The sequence below is a fragment of the Neoarius graeffei genome, chromosome 8 (genome assembly GCF_027579695.1).
Source record: "Neoarius graeffei isolate fNeoGra1 chromosome 8, fNeoGra1.pri, whole genome shotgun sequence".
Lineage (NCBI taxonomy): Eukaryota > Metazoa > Chordata > Actinopteri > Siluriformes > Ariidae > Neoarius > Neoarius graeffei.
The window spans coordinates 92,642,314-92,661,937 of record NC_083576.1 but is presented as its reverse complement, the minus strand read 5'-3'; the positions used below and the strand labels follow the sequence as shown (position 1 = coordinate 92,661,937).

Sequence of the window (19,624 nt, the reverse complement as noted above, 5' to 3'; positions counted from 1 at the left end):
GTCATCACAGGGCTGACACATAGACACAGACAACCATTCACACTCACATTCACATCTACGGTCAATTTAGAGTCACCAGTTAACCTAACCTGCATGTCTTTGGACTGTGGGGGAAACCGGAGCACCCGGAGGAAACCCACGCGGACACGGGGAGAACATGCAAACTCCACACAGAAAGGCCCTCGCCGGCCACGGGGCTCGAACCCGGACCTTCTTGCTGTGAGGCGACAGCGCTAACCACTACACCACTGTGCCACCCCAAAAATCATTAAAAATATAAGCAAAATAAACATACCTTAAATAAAACAAAATAAAAGTGTGCTTATCACAAAATAGTACAGTGCAGTACAGTGTAGTGTAGTGTAGTGTAGTGCAGAATGGAATGGTATGGTACAGTGCAGTTCAATATAACATGGCACACCATAGTATAGTATAGTATAGTATAGTATAGTATAGTATAGTATAGTATAGTATAGTATAGTATAGTATGGTGTGGTGTAATGCAGATCAGTATAACATGGCACACCATGGCATGGTATAGCAAAGCATAGTATAGTGTAGTCAGTGGTCGAGTTGTAAAATCAAACCAGGGGGAATGGTGAAATTTGTAGTCGCGGGTCGGTCCGTCGGTGGGAAACTGGTTTGCTTTTAGGAGGGTTTACACACAACATACGTCTGTGGACTTTGTTCATTTACCAGCCATACAGTATTTTGTGCTGATAAAGTGTGTAGTACACACTGTGTACCCTTTTTATTGTTATAAAAACATAATACACTGGTATTTTACTGTAAAACATGCACAGTGTGGATGTCATGTGTCATATTTAGTCAGTCTCCTGGCTGACATACCGACCACATTCTCCATATTAGGGTGAAATGCAGATGACAAATTTGAAGTGTAACTTCATAGTCATGGTAGGCTCCTTTTAAATTGTTTGGTAAATAATTTATTAAAACCTCAGCAGGCAATGTAAATGAACAACTGAATCTTTTCATATCAAGTCAATAGAATTTTTATTCAAAGCTGAACATTGGGAACATTGAGTTAAATACAGAGGTAGGTAGGGAACCAATAAGCTAAAACAAGCAACAGTAAATTGTAAATCAGACTAAACTTCCTAAAAGATGTTTGAGGCATTATGCATTTTTTTGTTTTTTCCTTTTTGTTATTATTGTGTTTATTCTCATGAGTAATGCAAATTATACATGTCCATACCGGTTATAATTTTAATGGAAAGAAAAGAAAAGTACTTATAATGTTATTTCTGATTTATTTATTATCTGAACGAGGATTTGAGCTTTGAAAAATGACCGGATTCTTTCTGTAACGTTGATTCCCGCTGTTATCTAGGTCACGTGACACCTTAACGTTGACGGTTACCAAGGAGCTGCCTTGGATACTTTGATACTTTGCTTCGATACATAGCAGCACTTTGATACATACTGGATACAAGCTAGCAAAATGAGTTAAAAGCAGGCATGTTTGGAAAGTTTCTTTGGAAAGGGGAAAAGGCCCATTGAGGAGACAGAAGAAGAGCCTATGACGAAGAAAAAGAAAGCTGCATTTTAGCAGACAGTTTGTCGAGTCCTACACCAATCCTGCTCTGCCTTACATGTTGTGACCGGCTCTCTAATGAGTCAATGAAGCCTTCAAAACTGCTAGTATCATTTATTTTAGCCTTCCTGTCTTGAATAACACTTTTTGTTGCCTGAAGAATAACAAACGAACGTCCAGGCTGATTAAATTAATGGCCTTATACAAGAAATCAAAGCTAACATGAACCTGAGTGAGCTATCGATAGCTGGCTAGACTCCAAACCAACATTCATTATGATAGCTGTGTCGTTATCCGCCGCCCACAAATTAGTCTACATATCGGTAACTTTACAGCATGATAGTGGGCTCACAGAAAGTGTGACTGATATCCGTAACTCTTGACTTACCTCCTGAAATGTTTTTTCTTGCGATCTTAAATCCGAACTTGCTTAGGTCTTGCTGTGCACTCCGCTTGGCCATGATGCTGCAATCCGCTGCTGTCACTGACGCCGAATGAAATAAAAAATAACGGAACCCCAACTGAATGTCACCTCCTCAAATGCTTCGCTGGCGCGTGCCCTCTCTCGCGGTAGCTTATTGTATGCTCAGTTTCAGCAAAGCTACGTGGAATGGCATTTCTAATTCCAATGTTAAATAGAAGTAATGTCTACATTTATTGATAAAATTGCTCAAGGGAAGGGAGGGGGGATGCCCGTTTTAGAGGGGGGATGATTTTGACCATTTTTTATTTCAGGGGGGATGGCATCCCCCCCATCCCCCCTCAACTCGAGTACAGAGTGTAGTATAGTATAGTATAGTATAGTATAGTATAGTATAGTATAGTATAGTATAGTATAGTATACGATTGTATAGCACAGAACAGTATAGCATAGTGTGGTGTAGTATAGTGTAGTGCCATGTAAAGGATAGTACAGTGTAGTGCAGTATAGTATAGTATAGTATAGTATAGTATAGTATAGTATAGTATAGTATAGTATAGTATAGTATAGTGTAGCATAGCATAGCATAGTATAGTATAGTATAGTATAGTATAGTATAGTATAGTATAGTATAGTATAGCTCAGTGAAGTATAGTGTAGCATAGCATAGCATGATATAGTATAGTATAGTATAGTATAGTATAGTATAGTATAGTATAGTATAGTATAGTATAGTATAGTATAGTATAGTGTAGTATAGTATAGTGTAGTATAGTGTGGTATGGTGTGGTATGGTATGGTATGGTATGGTATAGTATATCTCACAGCATAACATGGCACACCATAGTACAGTGTAGTATGGTGTAATTTAGTATAGTGTAGTACAGTATAGTTTAGTGTAGCATGGCATGGCATAGTGCAATACAGCATGGTATAGTGTAGTTCAGCATAACATGGCACACCATAGCACACCATAGCATAGCATAGCATAGCATAGTACAGTTTAGTATAGTGCAGTATAGTGCAGTGTAGTACAGTGAAGCGTAGTATAGTACAATATAAAACAGTGTAGTGCAGTATAGTACAATGAAGTATAGTATAGCATAGCGTAGCATAGTATAGTATAGCATAGCACAGTATAGCATAGAATAGTATAGTATAGTATAGTATAGTATAGTATAGTATAGTATAGTATAGTATAGTATAGTATAGTACACTGCAGCATAGCTTGGTATAGTACAGTTTGGTGCAGTGCAGCATTGTATGGTGTAGTATAGTACAGTAACATATAGTATGATATTGTATAGTGCAGTGCAGTTCAACATTGTACAGTATAGTTTAGTGCAGTATAGTGTACTGCAGCATGGTATTGTATCACACAGTATACTGTAGTACACTGACACATTATAGTACAGTACAGTATAATTCTGTATAATGCAGAACAGTAAAGTGTTGTATAGTCCAGTACAGTATTGTTCAATATATTGTAGTATAATATAGAACAGTGTATTATAGTACAGTACAGTACTGTATAGAATAATACAGTTTAATGTAGCAAAATAAAGTGCAGCTGAGCATAGTGTAGTAACGGACATGAGTATAGTATTGTACATTACAGTACACAATAGAACACTCTGATGCATTATAGTGCAGCACAGTATAATTCTGTGTAGTATAGCACTGTAAAGTGTAGTATAGTCCAGCACTGTTCAATATATTGTAGCATATTACAGGACAGCGTAGTATAGTATAATGTAGTACAATATGGTGCAGTATAGCACAGTGAAGTGTAGTAAATGATAGTGTAGTATAAATATTATTCAGTATGCAGTGCACTACAATACTCTAAAGTACAGTATAGGACAGTGTAGTATAAATATTATACAGTACACAGTATACTACATACTCTATAGTGCAGTATAGGATAGTGCAGTATAAATATTGTACAGTATACAGTACACTACAGTACTCTATAATACAGTACAGTATAGGATGGTGTAGTATAAATATTATACAGTATACAGTACACTACGGTACTCTATAGTACAGTACAGTGCAGTATAGGATAGTGTAGTATAAATATACTCTATTGTACAGTATAGTACAGTAAATGATGGTGTTTTGACCATTATCTCCAGACCGTATGATGGGGGTGAAGGCGGAGAAAGCTGACGCCGTGTTGCCGACCCTCAGACTTTTACAGCAAAACTGTGAAAATGTCAGGAGAGCGGCAGCGTGTCTATGGGTCATCACCACGTTCTGCTCCTCTGGTCAGTCATTTCTCTCTTTCATCATTTATTAAAGTATTAAACATACTCTCAGCTGTGTTTCACACTCACACCCCTCACCGTATGAGTGTGTCTTTACATTTCACACCAATGGAACTGTGCTGTTCAGTTTAAATACCTGCACAAACACCTTGAGTTCAGATTTTTCTGAAAGTCTGAATTAAGATCGTATCATATCATATTGTATTATATAGTATTGTTTTATACAGTATCATATCGTATCATATTGTATCATATTGTATTGTATCATATATCATATCATATCATATCATATCATATCATATCATATTGTATCTTATGGTATTGTATCATATGGTATTGTATCATATGGTATTGTATCATATTGTCCATCCATCCATTATTTTCTGTTGCTTATTTGGGTCCGGGTCACGGGGGTAGCAGCCTAAGAGCTGCCCAGACTTCCCTCTCCCCAGCCACCTCCACCAGCTCTTCCAGGGGAATACTGAGGTGTTCCCAGGTCAGCTGAGAGATGTAATCTCTCCAGCATGTCCTGGGTCTGCCCTGGGGTTTCCTCCTGGTGGGGCATGCCCAGAGAACCTCCCCTGAAGTGGCGCCCAGGAGGCATCCTAACAAGGTGCCCGAACCACCTCAACTGACTCCTTTCAATATGGAGGAGCAGTGGTTCTACCCTGAGTCTCTCCCAAATGACTGAGCTTCTCACCCTGTCTCTAAGGGAGAGCCCAGCCACCCTGCGGAGAAAACTCATTTCGACAGCTTGTATCCGCAATCTCATTCTTTCAGTCACTACCCACAGTTCGTGACCATAGGTGAGAGTGGGAACATAAATGGACCAGTAAATTGAGAGCTTTGCCTTTTGGCTCAGCTCTTTTTTTTTACCACAACAGACCGGTTTAGCGTCTGCATCACTGCTGACCCTGCCCCGATCCGTCTGTCCAACTCTTGCTCCCCCTTACCCTCACTCATGAACATGATCCCGAGATACTTAAACTCCTCCATTTGAGGCAGCAACTCCTCCCAACCCGGAGTAGGCACTCCACCCATTTCCAGCTGAGCACCATGGCCACTGACTTGGAGGTGCTGATCCTCATCCCAGCCACTTCACACTTGGCTGCAAACCGTCCCAGTGCCTGTTGGAGGTCACAGATTGATGAAGCCAACAGGGCCACATCATCCGCAAAAAGCAAAGACGCGATCCTGAGGCCACCAAACCTGACACCCTCCTCCCCTTGGCTGCGCCTAGAAATTCTGTCCATAAAATTTATGAACAGAACAAGTGACAAAGGGCAGCCCTGGCAGAGTCCCACACACACTGCAAACAATTTTGACTCATTGCCAGCGATGTGAACCAAACTCCTGCTCTGGTCATACCAAATGGCTCACAGCAGTGGGCCCCAAACCCTGTACTCCCAAAGCACCCCCCACAGGGTACCATGAGAGACATGGTCGTAGGTCTTCTCCAGGTCCACAAAACACATGTAGACTGGTTGGGCAAACTCCCATGTACCCTCCAGCACCCTTTCAAGGGTAAAGAGCTGGTCCAGTGTTCCATGATCAGGATGAAAACTGTATTGTTCTTCCTGAATCCAAGGTTCAACTATCGACCAGACTCTCCTCTCCAGCACCCCAGCATAGGCTTTCCCAGGGAGGCTGAGAAGTATGATCACCCTATAGTTGGAATATACTCTCAGGTCCTCTTTTTTAAAAAGGGGGACCACCACCCCAGTCTGCAAATCCAGAGGCACTGTCCCCGACCTCCATGTAGTGTTGAAGAGGCGTGTTAGCCAAGACAGCCCAACAACTTCAGCACCTTCAGGAACTCAGGACGAATCTCATCCACCCCCGGAGCCCGGCCACCGAAGAGCTTTTTAACCACCTCAGCAACCTCAGCCCCCGTGATGGGCAAGTCCTCCCAAATGCCCTCAAACTCTGTGTCTTCCTCTGATGACATGAAGGTGGGATTGAGGAGATCCTCGAAGTATTCCTTCCACCACTGGAGGATGTCCCCAATTGAGGTCAACAGCACTGCATCCCCACTGTAAACTGCCGGGACAGAGCACTGCTTCTGGGACAGACTGAATCAATCTGAGCTATGAAAGAGGCAATTCAAAAGAAAGGGATCATATCATATCATATCATATCATATCATATCATATATCATATCATATCATATATCATATCATTATCTCTAGCCGCTTTATCCTTCTACAGGGTCGCAGGCAAGCTGGAGCCTATCCCAGCTGACTACGGGCGAAAGGCGGGGTTCACCCTGGACAAGTCGCCAGGTCATCACAGGGCTGACACATAGACACAGACAACCATTCACACTCACATTCACACCTACGCTCAATTTAGAGTCACCAGTTAACCTAACCTGCATGTCTTTGGACTGTGGGGGAAACCGGAGCACCCGGAGGAAACCCACGCGGACACGGGGAGAACATGCAAACTCCACACAGAAAGGCCCTCGCCGGCCCCGGGGCTCGAACCCAGGACCTTCTTGCTGTGAGGCGACAGCGCTAACCACTACACCACCGTGCCGTCCCATATCATATCATATCACATCATATCATAACATATCATGTCGTATTGTATCATAAATAGTGGCATATTTTTTCATTTTTTTAAAATAACTTTTATGTATTTCATGAACATTTTAAATGAAAAATAAATATCCTCAAATGTCATTTTAAATATTACACATAAAATAATATAATTTAAAAGTAATTCTATTTCATTGCATTACCATCCCACACTACAGTCCGGGTCTATAGTTTCAGTAGCAAACAAACAAATTAATACAAACAGTGAGTTGTTTGAAAAAAAATTTTTTTTCTCCAAATATTAATTTTCTAAACTGAGCTTTCAAATTATATTTCAAAAGTAGAACAAACCAAAGTTTGTCTCACATCAGGAAAAAAAAAAAGAAAATCAGTTGCTTTACTGATTTTACAAAAAACAGTAAAATATTAAGATTAAAAATTCTTGTTTACCATTTAGTTAAAACTCTGCTTTATTATTTTTACTCAGTTATAAGCCGAATTAGTGATTTATTTGTTAACACTTTAATTAGAGTTGAGCTGTTTATCATTTTTAATACCACTTTAATATTAATGTGTAATTTGTGACCAATTAATGAATAATTAATTAATAGGTTTAAAATTAATTGCATATAAAGTATTGATGTAGAGACGCTGGGTTAAACTCGGCTCTGTAATCAGCCGCTGTGTGAACAGGACTTTCAGATAGAGATCTGCGTTTTATTTTTATAGTGCTGACGTTATCTGATAATCCTGTGTGTGTGTGTGTGCGCGTTTAGTTTCCACTGCCACACTGTTAGGAGAGAATCAAGCTCTGGATGTTGTGTTTAAACTGATAACACCACCTGCTGCAAAACACACTCGCACAGTCAAGTGAGTAACCCCCCCAACACACACACACACACACACACACACAGAGGAAAATGACTGAGTGATGCTGTAGTTCCTGATGGTACTGTAGCTCATCCAATGCTCTGCACAATCAGACACAGATCAGACCTCAGTGATTTTAGTGGCGATCAGCTGCAGCTCCAGACAGGAAGTAAATCTGCATTCACACCAACACGGAGTCACTGAGCACAAAAATGATTCCTTTAACAGAAAATATGACAATTTATTATTATTATTATTATTATTATTATTATTATTAATAATGTGGACTCAATTTTTACTCGATTACATTTTCATGAAAAAAACCCAGACTTAAAAGTTCCTGCATTTCTGAGGCCACGATTCAGAGCTTCCCCATTTTCCCTGAAACCAGTTCAACTCACTGTTACTATCACTCCATCACTCTGTCACACCATCACACCGTCACTCCATCACTCGGTCACTCCATCACTCGGTCACCCCATCACTCTGTCACACCATCACATCGTCACTCCATCACTCGATCACGCCATCACTCGGTCACTCCGTCACTCTGTCACACCATCACACCGTCACTCCATCACTCGGTCACTCCATCACTCGGTCACTCCATCACTCGGTCACTCCGTCACTCTGTCACACCATCACACCGTCACTCCATCACTCTGTCACTGTCACACCATCACACCATCACTCCGTCACTGTCACACATCACTCCATCACACCGTCAATCCATCACTCCGTCACTGTCACACCGTCACTCCATTACTCCGTCACTCCATCACTCCGTCACACCGTCACTCCATCACTTCATCACACTGTCACTCCATCACTCCGTCACTCCATCACTCCATCACACCATCATTCCATCACTCCTTCCCTCTGTCACTCCATCCCTCTGTCACTCTGCCACTCCATCACTCATCCTTCTGTCACTCTGCCACTTCATCACTCATCCCTCTGTTACTCTGCCACTTCATCACTCATCCCTCTGTCACTCTGCTACTTCGTCACTCATCCCTCTGTCACTCTGCCACTTCATCACTCATCCTTCTGTCACTCTGCCACTCCATCACTCTGTCACTCCATCAAATTATTACTCCATCACTCTGTCACTCCATCAAATTATTACTCTGTCACTCTGTCACTCCATCCCTCTGTCACTCTGCCACTCCATCACTTTGTCACTCCATCAAATTATCACTCTGCCACTCCATCACTCATCCCTCTGTCACTCTGCCACTCCATCACTTTGTCACACCATCAAATTATCACTCCATCACTCTGTCACTCCATCCCTCTGTCACTCTGCCACTCCATCACTCTGCCACTCCACCACTCCATCACTCATCCTTTTGTCACTCCACCACTCCATCACTCAACCCTCTGTCACTCTGTCACTCCATCACTCATCCCTCTGTCACACCACCACTCCATCACTCTGTCACTCCATCAAATTATTACTCCATCACTCTGTCACTCAATCCCTCTGTCACTCCACCACTCCATCACTCTGTCACTCCATCCCTCTGTCACTCTGCCACTCCATCACTCTGTCACTCCATCAAATTATTACTCTGTCACACTGTCACTCCATCCCTCTGTCACTCTGCCACTCCATCCCTCTGTCACTCTGCCACTCCATCCCTCTGTCACTCTGCCACTCCATCACTTTGTCACACCATCAAATTATCACTCTGCCACTCCATCACTCATCCCTCTGTCACTCTGCCACTCCATCACTTTGTCACGCCATCAAATTATCACTCCATCACTCTGTCACTCCATCCCTCTGTCACTCTGCCACTCCACCACTCATCTCTCTGTCACTCTGCCACTCCATCAAATGATCACTCCACCACTCTATCCCTCTGTCACTCCATCCCTCTATCACTCTGTCTCTTCATTACTCCATCCCTCTGTCACCCCATCACATCATCACTTGGTCACTCTATCATGCCATCCCTCCATCACTCTGTCTCTCCATCACTCATCCCTCCATCACACCATTTTTCCATCACTCATCCCTGTCACTCCATCAAATCATCACTCCATCCCTCTGTCACTCCATCCTTCTGTCACTCCATCACCCCATCATTCCATCACTCTATCCCTCTATCCCTCCATCCATCCCTCTATCCCTCCACCACTCCATCCCTCCATCACATCACACCGTAACTCCATCACACCATCACTCTGTTACTCTGTTCCTCCATCAAACCATCAAACCATCAGACTATTACTCATCACTCATCCCTCTGTCACTCTCTCACTCCATCACTCCATCACTCCATCAAACCTTCACTCCATCACTCTATCTCTCCATTCCTCCATCACTCCATCACACCGCCACTTCATCACTCCATCACACCGCCACTTCATCACTCCATCACACTGCCACTTCATCACTCTATCACTCATCACTCTATCTCTCCATTCCTCCATCACTCCATCACACCGTCACTTCATCACTCCATCACACCGCCACTTCATCACTCCATCACTCCATCACTCTATCTCTCCATTCCTCCATCACTCCATCACATGTCACTTCATCACTCATCACACTGCCACTTCATCACTCCATCACTCTATCTCTCCATTCCTCCATCACTCCATCACACCGTCACTTCATCACTCCATCACACTGCCACTTCATCACTCCATCTCTCCATCCCTCCATCACTCATCACACCGCCACTTCATCACTCCATCTCTCCATTCCTCCATCACTCCATCACACCACCACTTCATCACTCCATCTCTCCATTCCTCCATCACTCCATCACACTGTCACTTCATCACTCCATCACTTGACTCTTTTGTGTGTAACTCTGTAATTTACAGCAGTTACGATTCGACACATTCAGCCTCTCAGTGTAAAGTCCGTCAGCTCTGTGGTTCTAGATGTATCTTCGTTCAGCTGTACTTGAGGTTAAAATCATTTAATCAGGTTTGCTAGATTTCAGTAACATTTCCTGCACAAGTGCATCACAAACACCACAGAAAAGAGCTGAAACTATTCTGAACACTGAGCACGCTGAACACTATTACACAACATGGAGAAAAGCGAGCAAATCAACAGGATATCGGCGTCTGTCTCTCAGTGAGACATTAAAAAATATTTGGCCCCTCAAAACAGACTTCGTATTTCAGTGGGATTTAAAATGTACGGAGCCGTGAACAAGGACTTTATGAAGATTAACATTTGTTAAATGTCTGATGCTGATGAACTGCCGCTGCACTACACCTGTTTTAAAGAGATTAATACTTTAAATTAAATACAGTTTAAAGTGTTTATTGTGGAAAATTGACACAACACACAATCTTTTATTTAAAGATAACTTTTCTATATTTTTTCCTCCCTGTAAACAAATCAGATTTTTTTTTTATTTTAAAGCTGTTTTATTTTAAAAGCTGTTTTATTTTTGCTGTAAAGTTTTTATTTTGCTTTATTTTTCACAGGGCCGCCGTTGATGCCTTCGCTGCTCTGCTATCCTCAAGTAAGTTCTCTTCGTTCTCGGCTCTTGGCTATGATATGAGCGTTTCATTATGATGCTATTATACACTGATGCTGTATCAATTAGCGCCACTGCTGGTAATGGACTTTTAATGAAAGATGGGATGTTTGCTGTCACTTATGAATAAATCAGAACTGTGAAAAGGGTTTTAGGGGAAAAGTGACGTGAAAAAATAAGCATGACAGAAAGGTTTCATGCACACCTGTTTACACTCGAGAGTTTCTGCAGTTCAGCAGGAACCAAGATGCTGTGAACAGATTTGTACTGAAGCACAGCTTCAAACATTGTGTGTGTGTGTGTGTGTGTGTGTGTGTGTGTGTGTGTGTACACTCTCAGAAAATAAAGTATATTATTGTACCTTTAGGTGTACACTGGCTTATCACTGGATCAGTTCCCTCTAAGGTACTTATTTGTACCCTTTATATACTGCTTGGGAACATTTATGTACAACCCCAATTCCAAAAAAGTTGGGACAAAGTACAAATTGTAAATAAAAACGGAATGCAATGATGTGGAAGTTTCAAAATTCCATATTTTATTCAGAATAGAACATAGATGACATATCAAATGTTTAAACTGAGAAAATGTATCATTTAAAGAGAAAAATTAGGTGATTTTAAATTTCATGACAACAACACATCTCAAAAAAGTTGGGACAAGGCCATGTTTCCCACTGTGAGACATCCCCTTTTCTCTTTACAACAGTCTGTAAACGTCTGGGGACTGAGGAGACAAGTTGCTCAAGTTTAGGGATAGGAATGTTAACCCATTCTTGTCTAATGGAGGATTCTAGTTGCTCAACTGTCTTAGGTCTTTTTTGTTGTATCTTCCGTTTTATGATGCGCCAAATGTTTTCTATGGGTGAAAGATCTGGACTGCAGGCTGGCCAGTTCAGTACCCGGACCCTTCTTCTACGCAGCCACGATGCTGTAATTGATGCAGTATGTGGTTTGGCATTGTCATGTTGGAAAATGCAAGGTCTTCCCTGAAAGAGACGTCGTCTGGATGGGAGCATATGTTGCTCTAGAACCTGGATATACCTTTCAGCATTGATGGTGTCTTTCCAGATGTGTAAGCTGCCCATACCACACGCACTAATGCAACCCCATACCATCAGAGATGCAGGCTTCTGAACTGAGCGCTGATAACAACTCGGGTCGTCCTTCTCCTCTTTAGTCCGAATCACACGGCGTCCCTGATTTCCATAAAGAACTTCAAATTTTGATTCGTCTGACCACAGAACAGTTTTCCACTTTGCCACAGTCCATTTTAAATGAGCCTTGGCCCAGAGAAGACGTCTGCGCTTCTGGATCATGTTTAGATACGACTTCTTCTTTGAACTATCGAGTTTTAGCTGGCAACGGCGGATGGCACGGTGAATTGTGTTCACAGATAATGTTCTCTGGAAATATTCCTGAGTCCATTTTGTGATTTCCAATACAGAAGCATGCCTGTATGTGATGCAGTGCCGTCTAAGGGCCCGAAGATCACGGGCACCCGGTATGGTTTTCCGGCCTTGCCCCTTACGCACAGAGATTCTTCCAGATTCTCTGAATCTTTTGATGATATTATGCACTGTAGATGATGATATGTTCAAACTCTTTGCAATTTTACACTGTTGAACTCCTTTCTGATCTTGCTCCACTATTTGTCGGCGCAGGATTAGGGGGATTGGTGATCCTCTTCCCATCTTTACTTCTGAGAGCCGCTGCCACTCCAAGATGCTCTTTTTATACCCAGTCATGTTAATGACCTATTGCCAATTGACCTAATGAGTTGCAATTTGGTCCTCCAGCTGTTCCTTTTTTGTACCTTTAACTTTTCCAGCCTCTTATTGCCCCTGTCCCAACTTTTTTGAGATGTGTTACTGTCATGAAATTTAAAATGAGCCAATATTTGGCATGAAATTTCAAAATGTCTCACTTTCGACATTTGATATGTTGTCTATGTTCTATTGTGAATACAATATCAGTTTTTGAGATTTGTAAATTATTGCATTCCATTTTTATTTACAATTTGTACTTTGTCCCAACTTTTTTGGAATCAGGGTTGTACCTTTTTGGCCCTGAAAGGTTCACATATGCCTCTTTTCCACCAAATCAGTTCCAGGGCTGGTTCGGGGCCAGTGCTGGTGCTGGTTCACAACTCGTTCAACTTGCGAGCAAGCTGAGAACCAGTTTGCTTTTCCATCGCTCGCGGTGCTAAGGGAAGCCACGTCATTACGTCGCTGTATATGTCAGTTACGTCGTTGTATACGTCATTACGTCGCTGTATACATCAGTTACGTCACAACATTTGCATAAACCTTGGCGCGAATACTGAAGCAAAAACAACATGGAAGAAGCAGCAGCAACAACAATAATAATAATGGATGACTAAGCGTTTGTACAGCTGCGGCTTCTCGTCGCTTAAAAATGGCGACCTTTCGCGGTCTTGTTATTGTTGTTGGTCTTAACAACTCCGCCCCCCGCTGACATTAGCGGTTCTTTCCTCTGGCCCAGCAGAGAGTTGGTGCTAGCCTGGAACTGGTTTTTCTGGCCCCAGAGCCAGTTCCTTGTCAGTGGAAACAGAAAACCCGGTTCCAAACTAAGCACTGGCCCCGAACCAGCCCTGAAACTGCTTTGGTGGAAAAGGGGCAATAGTTACCTTGAGGTCCAATAATGAGCCCTAGTTGGGACATTAGTGAAGATTGTACCTTGGGGGATGAAAGTGGACTCCTACTGTACCCCTGTTTCTGACAGTGTAGATGCTGACGTGTTAGCTTGTGTGTGTGTGTGTGTGTCACTAATTTTTACTGTTGGCTTCACGTCATTTGAACGTTTAGCCTTTAAACTGTGTTTTACTCAGCACTCACACAATCAAAGTGATTTCTGATGTTTTAATAAACACAATAAAGATAATATGAGATCACAGATATTCTGTCATTTTACTATTTTATCAGCCTGACCTTTAGCTACACTGCAACCCTGCGATACTGAACTCCGTGGGTGATGTCCAAATAGTTTGTTATACTGAAAAGTTAGTAATACAGAAATGGAGCCACTTGTCACACCAATTTTAGGCACATTTAAATTCCTGCTCATGAATTTCTCCTATCACACTATTGCAGTTCATTGACTGATTTAAAGGATCATGAACAGAGGTGATGATTGATTTCTTCATCTGTTATGGAAATGATGGCAGTTACCGGGGTGTCATTGTCACTGTCCACCCACTGACTCGCTCTGTTTTCTAAATCTTCACCATTCATTTCATTAATGTGTTCAAATCACCAATGACGTCATTTTTGTCATGCTGCGGGGCTGGGCAGGGCTGGGGGTATAAAAACATCACTGCTTTAACTAGGTGTTAAGTTTAGCGGTATCAGCTGTCAATTCATCCTTTTATGATCATCCTTTGATCACCATTCTTGATAATTGCTAATGATTGACACCTAAGCGAGGCTCATTAAGCCTTTGTTTTATGGTGTTAACATGTATTGTGAACTCGACTATGGACTTGATTACTTATTGTTTGTCTCTGGGGGAAGAGGAGCGCGTGGCTCAGTGTGTGTGTAAGCAGGCGAATGACAGATGGAATTACTGGAAGAGTGTTTATTTACAAACAGGCAGGCAAACAGGACAAAAACATAAGACAAAGGCAGGGTCATGAAACTGGCAACGGTCACACGAGGCACAAACAGAATGGTGGAGGCAAAGATGAAAGGCGGAGTCCAAATACACAAAACAAAGTCAAAACCAGAAATGTAATACACAGATACAAGGCTTGGTAATGTGAGACACTAGGTACAGCGTGTACACTTCACCAAGTCTGTGTGTTTTGAGAGTGTTTATAAATATGTGCTATGATTGCACTCTAATCTGGAACAGGTGCATGGTACTGTAATTAGTCCTAATCCTGCTGCGAGCTCAGAGCGCTAATATGCGTAGACATGACACAGTGATTTTTTGAAGACTCTGATTCATCGTCAAAGGTGGGGGACACAAACTTAGTTTGTTATATGTGAAAGTTCATAGTAAAAGAGTTTGTTATCGTGCAGTTGCCATGTATTTCATCTGTAACAATTTCCTTCATGGGTATTTCCTGACTTTTCACTCCCACTGCTTCATTTTGCACTATTTATAGAAATGATAGAAGTTTAGGGTTAGGTTAACTGGTGACTCTAAATTGAGCGTAGGTGTGAATGTGAGTGTGAATGGTTGTCTGTGTCTATGTGTCAGCCCTGTGATGACCTGGCGACTTGTCCAGGGTGAACCCCGCCTTTCGCCCGTAGTCAGCTGGGATAGGATCCAGCTCGCCTGCGACCCTGTAGAACAGGATAAAGCGGCTACAGATAATGAAATGAGATGAGAGATAGAAGTTTATAAATATGGAATAGAACTGGTTAATTTGTGGTTCTGTTACAAAATAATTTCTTTTTCGGCCTGTAAGTAAAAATGCATCCTAATCTATTATACTGTGTTCTGATAAAACTCTAATTTATTCTGTATCTCATCCCCCCCCAAAAAAAATGTGTCCTTTTCTCGTGTAACCTGTTTTGATATGCAAATGATCAAGACAATTTAATGAATATGTAAATAAGTTTATGACATCATCTGGTGTCTTGAGGCAAGGTTTGTGGGTGTGCACTTGCAACTGCTGCTTTCAAAATCCTTAAACAGGTACAGAGTGAGTAAAGTGGTGTTGTGGCTGTTGTTGCACATCCAGCCTGCAGGGGGAGCTGTGACTCTGCCAGTTTAAGACTCTAAGGAAAGAAAGCTGAATAGAAGATTGAACACTTCTGTTGAATAGGCTGAAAAAAGTAGAAAACATGAAGAAGAGTAACACACACACGCACGCACACACACGCTACGTCATCACACAGCTTTCTTCATCACTTCTGTTGATCCACAGCACATCTGTAACATCTCAGACCTTTACTGATGATATTTATTGTGTTCTGTATCTGAGTTAAATTATACATTTTCTATTTGCTTTATACTTATACACTATACAGCCAAAAATATGTGCCCCCTGACTATCACACCTGTGAGTGGTTCTTCACCAAAACGTAGGTGCTAAAGAAGGCAACTGGACTTACTTGAAATCCTTGAAGACGTTTTATCTCTCATCCAAAAGGCTTCTTCAGGTCTGTCTGACTAGTCGAGAATTCCAGGTATTTATCCTCTAGTGGACCAAAAGCAACCCTAAGGAGAGTCAGTCAGTGCGTTTACATGCACATAGAGAGAATCGAATTTCTGCCGTTGCTCGACTGAAATCGAAGTTCAAAATGCCATGTATACACCTTAATTCGGCTGAAATTGAACTGAACTTGATTTCTCGGAATCGAGCTACACGACCTAGATTATGCGATTTCTGCCGAGCTACTTAGTGCATGTAAACCCTATCGAGCTACGTATTCGAGCTACTTACTTCAGCACTGCCCCTTCCGGAAGTGACGAGTGACGAGACCACAAGCGGGAAACACAACAGCCTCGGTCGGCATGACAACGAATCATGACAACGGCATGAATCTTTTCTTTTTGTGGCATTGTTTGCACTGTTAAAATTTAGCTCACTTACTGTATCACCAAATACATCTGTACAGCTGTTGCATAGCTGTGAATTGTGTACATAAACAAGTCATTGTATTTGTGTATATATGTCCAACATCTGAAGAATGTCAATAAAAACAAAACAACTGAACTTTTTGTGTGTTTATTAAGACATAAGTTAAATTGTAAGCAAAAAAAAAAATTTTTTGTAAGCAAAAAATGGACTTTAGAAAAATATACAGTTGTGCAAAATAAGTTGTCTTACAAAACAGTGGTCTGCGCAGGACAGTTTGTAGCCATACAGTCTGTTAGAGCAAGCCGAACAGCTTGAGCACGGAACTTGTGAACACGGAACTGCCAGTGTTGCCAGATTGGGCGGTTTTAAGTGCATTTTGGCGGATTTGAACATGTTTTGGGCTGGAAAACGTCAGTGGTATCTGGCAACACTGCTGATAACTTTGTTTATACTCTTGAATAGCTCTTCTTCATGATGACAACCGGAAGTGTACTGGAAACCTGTTCTCACATAATGATGATAATGCTCCTGTCAGGCTTGTAGTACTCGAGACCGACTCGTGCCCTAACTTTAAGGACTCATGACTCGACTTCGATTTGAGCACTGATGACTCGGACTTGGACTCGAACTCGTGCATTAACTGCATTTGTGCTCATAAATTGGAGATGAGGACTCAGATTTTTCCTTTATTTTTTGTAACATGCCATAATAATTTGGAACAAGATACTTATATCTACATTAATTTTGTACTAATTTCATGTAAGAGTGTCACACCTGTGCGCCTTGGCACATGCATCAGATAGACTCTCGGACGCACTCTGGACAGCACGCATGCCAAGCAGACTCTCTTGCACACGTCATAAATGACTCGCACCTGCAGAGGATTAAGGTGCAATCAGTGCACCGACATAAAAATTGTGAAAACACACTTATTTTGCGAAGTATTGAGTTGCATTCCTGAAATGTTACAGAGCCTTATTTCCTTGTTTGGTTTCCTGATCCCTGATTTCCTGTTTCTCCTCTTTGATTCTGCCGAGTCTACGATAGCCTGTTTGTGTCTCACTCGACCTGTCGCCTGTTTCACAATTTTATGATCTTCCCTGCCGTTCTGGATTGTTTACCGTCTTCACTTGTATTAATAAACACACCTTCTGCACTCACATCCATCTCCCAACCATCTCTGACAGAATACTTCACACTCCCTGATAAAGAGAAGCACATTCACCTGTTCATACGCCATGTTCAGGAACAAACTCATGTTAATGGGACTGAAACAGACACCGTCACATGGTGCGGTTGGAGTCTTGTTCTCATACTCGACTTGGATCAGTAGTGGACTCGACTCAGATTCAACTCAAATTTTTTTTTAATGACTTGGACTTGACTCAGACTTGAACACTGGGGACTTGAAACTGGACCCGGACTTGAGGTTTAGTGACTCGACTACAGCACTGACTCCTGTACACCAAGCACAAGAACTCCACGAATACATGATGTGTGAGGGTTGGAGTGAAGAACTGCACAGAGCTCTGACTGAACTCAACCCCACTGAACACTTTTGGGATGAACTGGTACTGGAGCCTCAACATCCCAACATCAGAGTCTGAGCTCACTAACACTCTTGTAGCTGAAGAGAATGAACACAAATCCCCACAGCCACGCCCCAAAATCTAGTGGAAAGCCTTCCCAGAAGAGAAGAGTGGAGCTCATTATAACAGGAATGGAGAACAAATCTGGAACAAGACGTTCAACAAGCACCTAGGGGTGTGATGGTTAGGAGGGCACAAACTTTTGGCCATTCTTTGCCCCTTTTATTGTATACATTAAATAACAGATTATTGATTAATTTATTGATTATTTTTCCATGTAGTTGATAGGAGTAAGTTGTACGTTTTCTTTTGAAGCTTGGTTGAAACTTGGTTCTTGGTGTTCTGACTGTTCTTTTTTTTCCTTATGACTGTGATAACTAAAATGTCAGAGCAGTTCACAAACATTAATTACCTTATGAAAAGAAAACATTAATGCATTTTTGATAATATTTAGAATATTGATTTATGTGTTGAAAAAAGTATATACAGTATCATCTCATTATCTGTAGCCACTTTATCCTGTTCTACAGGGTCGCAGGCGAGCTGGATCCTATCCCAGCTGACTACGGGTGAAAGGCGGGGTTCACCCTGGACAAGTCGCCAGGTCATCACAGGGCTGACACATAGACACAGACAACCATTCACACTCACATTCACACCTACGCTCAATTTAGAGTCACCAGTTAACCTAACCTGCATGTCTTTGGACTGTGGGGGAAACCGGAGCACCCGGAGGAAACCCACGCGGACACGGGGAGAACATGCAAACTCCACACAGAAAGGCCCTCGCCGGCCACGGGGCTCGAACCCGGACCTTCTTGCTATGAGGCGACAGTGCTAACCACTACACCACCGTGCCACTCTATCTATCTATCTATCTATCTATCTATCTATCTATCTATCTATCTATCTATCTAATGTTGTAGAATAACCAGTTCAGAGTGGCAGAGGAACATCTCCGCATGTTTACACTCTTTAAACATGCAAGGAGCTATGAATATACATGATTATGCAAATCAGACCTGCATCCTTAATAGCCTGATGTCACTAGCTAATTAATTACCTCACTACTCTCGCTGGTTAGCTTATTGATTTGTTGAAAAACATTCAGAAATCTGCAGTATAATGTTACCATGGCAACCACAAGACAGCAAGTTACCAGGTTGAGAAATGTTTTCAGATATCACCTCATTTGCACGTTTTGTGACATCACTAACTGAGCACATGCCTAGCTCCGCCCCAAATCAGGTTCATAATGGAGACTGGAAAAGGTTGCTTGTGTTTTAAAAGGAAGAATCGTTCAAGTAGGAA

The 19,624-nt window shown here is 41.9% G+C and overlaps 1 protein-coding gene across 1 annotated transcript in view; it reads left to right on the top strand.

The window, feature by feature from the left end:
- LOC132889963 (cytosolic carboxypeptidase 4) overlaps positions 1 to 19,624 on the top strand; it is a 238,887-nt gene that overhangs the window by 83,915 nt on the left and 135,348 nt on the right. Inside the window, exons 6-8 of the mRNA XM_060926765.1 lie at positions 4,115 to 4,246; positions 7,563 to 7,656; positions 11,119 to 11,156. Of these exons, the coding sequence (XP_060782748.1) occupies positions 4,115 to 4,246; positions 7,563 to 7,656; positions 11,119 to 11,156 (264 nt within the window). The remainder of the gene's footprint in view (positions 1 to 4,114; positions 4,247 to 7,562; positions 7,657 to 11,118; positions 11,157 to 19,624) is intronic.